Source organism: Strongylocentrotus purpuratus, unplaced genomic scaffold, assembly GCF_000002235.5.
Source record: "Strongylocentrotus purpuratus isolate Spur 01 unplaced genomic scaffold, Spur_5.0 spur5_scaffold_11, whole genome shotgun sequence".
Lineage (NCBI taxonomy): Eukaryota > Metazoa > Echinodermata > Echinoidea > Camarodonta > Strongylocentrotidae > Strongylocentrotus > Strongylocentrotus purpuratus.
In genome coordinates this window covers 18,068,481-18,073,040 of record NW_022145596.1, presented here as the reverse complement: position 1 = coordinate 18,073,040, position 4,560 = coordinate 18,068,481, and the positions used below count along the sequence as shown (strand labels likewise).

The following is a 4,560-nucleotide window of genomic DNA, read 5'->3' as shown; positions in this document are numbered from 1 at the left end:
TATTATTGATCATTACAAAATTGAACCTAAATGATTAAAATGTAACATTTACATGAAGTATATATAAGAAATAAATCGATAAAATACAATTATTAAATATTGTTATGTATGATCTTTATGAATACGTGATGTAAAACCCGACTTGAAAACATAAAATGACATGTTCAGGATTTCATTTCCAGTTCAAAAAAAGCAATGTGGTTCTAGAGCCATAAAATATGCAGCTTCACACAACTCATTAATTTTGGTGAAAATTAATATGGAAACACGACACAAAAATGAGGCCGTAACACATCGAAGTCATCGAACTCCCGTATCCTACGCGTATACGAACCGCTCGGTTTAATCATAGGTCCATGGTCCAATGACCTCAATCGTGTTTATACAATTTTAAGGTAAAGTTGAGTTCTGGGCATAAAAGGTTATCGTGGAGAAAAAATTTCTAGAAGCTTTGAGGGAATGATTACGAAGAGAATTAAAAAGATTGTGTATTGTGAGGTTGTAGAATCGTCAAGACGGTGACAGATTTACTCAACAACCTTCCTGTCATTCACGATCACAATGAAAGCAATAGAAACTCACTGCTCATGAGTACTATGGGACTATACACATTCATGTGGCATTACAATTGTCGCAAAGTTCATGAGGGCATTACTAAAGTACACTGTAGTCCTATTATGTGACTTTCCTACGGTGATAATCTTCAACATTTCAATCGAATCCAATCCAGTCTTGGATTTTGTAGAGCGACAGTATATAGTTGCCTGATCAAAATATGTCTAACGAAATACCTTTCATGATTCAACTTGGAAAGACTGGAGTAGTGGCTAATCATTGTAAGCCGTGTAGAATAGGTATGTCTTGAGCTGGGTCTTGAAAGTGGATAGCAGACCACAAGGATGATGGCACTGAGAAAGACTGTTCCAAAAACTTTGGTCCAGAAGCAGTGAACAAAGAGAATTAAAAAAATAGCAAGTTATTTTCCACCTTTATGCGAAAAGCGACTTCTTCTTTAACCGCCCTGGATTGGAAATATTTTTTTTCTCCGTATCCAGGCATGACACGGATGCATTGTTAATGATGTTTTTCATATTTGTCAAACGTCGAATAATCACACGATCAGTACATATTTGACGTTTGAATTCAGATGTATATCTGACGCATATCGAGAGTATCTGATCAGATCTTGTATCATCTGGGATCGAAGGCTTTTCGACAAATTTTGTTCCTCTGATTAGGGTGTTATTTTGATAAGTGTGACGTCGTGTGATTCAAGAATGTTGGTCTTTCTTATCATGCTACTTGGTTCTTCAACCATTCAACGCACAGGTAATTACAATTTCAACACAATAAATGCACTATTTATCGTTTTGACATGGTTGTTTTAGGGTGTAGGAATACACCCCTGAAGATAGTACGAGTAAAGAAAGAAATCGGAAATAAAATAAAAATGCATCGTAGGGTAAATTTTGAATAAATATGATGATTTAATCATTTTTTTCTCGATAAAAATAACTGTAAAATCGTAAAAATATCAATCAAAGTGATGTTGAATTCAACGAGATTGTTACCTTCCATATGATCTTGCTGCTCACAACTTTTTTAAAAGATTTTGCAACATTTATTTTTAAAGTTGAATCGTACTTTTAATCTTATCATTATTATCATAAGTAGTAGTAGTAGTATAGTAGTGGCAGAAGTATCATCCTCATCATTATTCTCATCATTATCTTTATTATTATCATCACATATATTATTATCATTGTTGTTGTTGCTCTTGCTGTTGTTATTGTTGTTTTTTTAGTAATAATTTAAAAAAAATCATCTAATTTTCTTCCTAAAGATGCAGTATGTCCCAGTGGGTGGGAAAGCATTGGTCACGGGTGCTATAAGTTCTTGGGCTATTTGCCATCCACATATTCCGAAGCGGTTTCACGATGTAACTCGATTGGTGGGACACTCTTCGTTCCCAACAGTAATGATGAGCTTTATGCTGTCACCAGTACATACCCATCCGATTACACCTGGGTTGGATGTACGTATGATGCCATGGAGGGTACCTTCCCATGTGAAGACGGGACACAGTTAGATACCAATAGTTGTAAGTGTAACGCCAACTTGTTATGTTCACTTGAAGACTTAAGAAATCAAACCAAATAGCAGCTGTTGTAACTGATTAACTGATTTGAACGATGAGACGTCAAAGAAATGTTGGTTTATTCAAAAGCCTAGAATGTGAGAAAATGAGATGGGGGTGAATTTTGTTTACGTCATTTTTTTTGCCCGGGAAAAAGAAAAGAAATCTTGACAGCCCTCTCTTAGTCCTATCAATGAAGCGTTTTTTGTTTGTTGGGGGGGGGGGGGGGTAGAAGCACAAGAGCAACAAATTCGAAATCCACGGGTCAGCCCAACTCTTTACAAAATGTAAAAATTGATCAACATGATTGTGAGTAATGACGTGTCTGTCTAACTTTTGGGCAATATCATAACCAAACTGATAATGTTTTGTCGAATCACAATCGCCTTTAACTAAATAAAAATAAGCAAATATCTAAAATATTACTTCACAATCGATAGTCGCACAGTTTTTCATGGACCTACTAGACCATGATTTTTTTTAAATACAGGGGTAACCCCTCCTCCGAAACGGAAAGTTGGGGTAGATTACCCCTACTTATGTTTTTTTTTTTTTCAACTGGGGTGTATGCATGGTTACCACTTTTGAGGGTGGGTTATGGATAAGAACAGTACGGTGCAAAATGTCAGAGGTCAGCTGAAAATGTTTACTTCTCCCTCGTATTTTGTTTGATGGCTTGCGTTCTTACAGGTTGGTGGGCAACCAACCCCGATCCCGCCAGAAGCACCTACATCTGCGTCGCCTATTTTCGCTCCGACCATGTAGGTCCATGCTCCCAGTCTGGTTTGTTACGTGTTCGATGTTATTCCGCTTGGGAGCGGACCACTATTTGCGAAGGTAATGTCATGTTTTATTCGGTATTTTTCTCTTTATTTTTCAACTAATTATTTTTGAATGGATTAGATAATAATAAAATGTATAAGAATGAGAATGAGAATGGGAGTGGGAGTGAGAGTGAGAGTGTGAGTGAGAGTGAGAGTGAGAGTGGGAATGGGAGTGGGAGTGATCGAGAGTGAGAGTGAGAGTGGGAGTGGGAGTGAGAGTGTAAGTGTGAGTGGGAGTGGGAGTGGGAGTGGGAGTGTAAGTGTGAGTGGGAGCGTTAGTGGTAGTTGGAATGGGAATGGGATTCAAGAGTGGGAGAGGGAGTGAGAGTGGAGTGGGAGTGAGATTGAGAGTGGGAGTGGGAGTGGAAGTCGTAATGGTTGTGGGAATGGGAGTGGAAATGGGAATGGGAATGGAAGTGGGAGTGGGAGTGGGAGTGGGAGTGGGGATGGGAGTGGGAATGGGAGTGAGAATGGGAATGGGAGTAAGAGTGAGAGTGAGAGTGGCGTGAGAGTGAGAGTTGGAGTGGGATTAGGGATATATACATTTATGTGGGGTATTTTAACCCCCGCTCTATGAGATTCTTTGAGACCACTCAAGATAGATGACACTTTGTCCCCACCCCCTGATTTAGAATGACTAAGAAAATTTGTGCTTTTCATTTTTTTTTTAAATTCTTTATTATTATTTTGTTTATTTTGTCCATGCCAATGCCTAGGATAAATATGACATATTCTTTAACATATGTCACAATTATATACATACATATAATATGTATGTATACAGTAAGTTGACAACTAAATTTTTTTATACCTTTACCAGGTTTCGTAATTTTTCAAGTATGTGACAAATTCATTTCTCCTGATTTATCTTTCTTGAAAATTAAAGCTTTCATCTAAAATTATTTCACCAAAGGCCTTACTCATTCCACCTTCCATCTTTAGTTACGAAAATTATTTTTTTAATTCTAAATCAAGGTTACAAGCGGCATGAATAATTTACTTGTTAACTGTGGTTTTATATGTATTTATATCTGTTATGTTCATTTATTTCTCTATCGTCATTTCACAATCTTCAAAATCTAGCTAAACCGAAGACGACCCCTACCAAGTCTGCAGGATTCTTCTCCGTTGCTAAGGACAACGAGGGACGCCCTCTCATTGGCCACTGTCTAACTGATCACGTGATGAAGACAGTGCCAGCGAGAACCAAGCTGCGTTGCGCCGCAGAATGCATTCACGAAGTTGGTTGCAAGTCCATCAATTACAAAGACGGAGTATGCGAGCTGAATGAAGAAACAAGAGCAAGCGTTCTTTCTAGTTACTTCTCACAATATGATGGATGCAGTTACTATGAGCTTATCTGAAAAAGCATATATAAAGCACTGTGTGACAAAAGCCGGAGTTCTAATCTCTTTCGTTTGATGTTTTGTTTTGCTTTTATGAGACTATTTTAAGAATAAAAACGCTTATACTACAGAAATTTAGGCCTACTTTCATTTCTTGATTATTTTTTTTAAAGGTGTATTTAAAACATGAAAATGTAATGTATACTTATACTAATAGCACTGCGTAATAATTCACCCGTTTCGGTTAATAGTT

The 4,560-nt window shown here is 37.3% G+C and overlaps 1 protein-coding gene across 1 annotated transcript; it reads left to right on the top strand.

Annotated features, from left to right (window-relative positions):
* The first annotated feature begins 3,257 nt into the window (after positions 1-3,257).
* On the top strand, positions 3,258-4,325 carry LOC115922370. Its single transcript, XM_030981309.1, has 2 exons — positions 3,258-3,449; positions 4,056-4,325. Exons 1-2 carry the CDS (start codon positions 3,258-3,260, stop codon positions 4,323-4,325), a joined length of 462 nt encoding a protein of 153 aa, XP_030837169.1.
* The last annotated feature ends 235 nt before the right edge of the window (positions 4,326-4,560 follow it).

Bases quoted from the DNA above. Each gene is read 5' to 3' on its own strand.
- LOC115922370 (XM_030981309.1), top strand. From the start codon at position 3,258: ATGGGATTCAAGAGTGGGAGAGGGAGTGAGAGTGGAGTGGGAGTGAGA. The intron at 3,450-4,055 runs GTGAGAGTGAGA...GCTAAACCGAAG, and splicing joins GAATGGGAATGGGAGTAAGA to ACGACCCCTACCAAGTCTGC.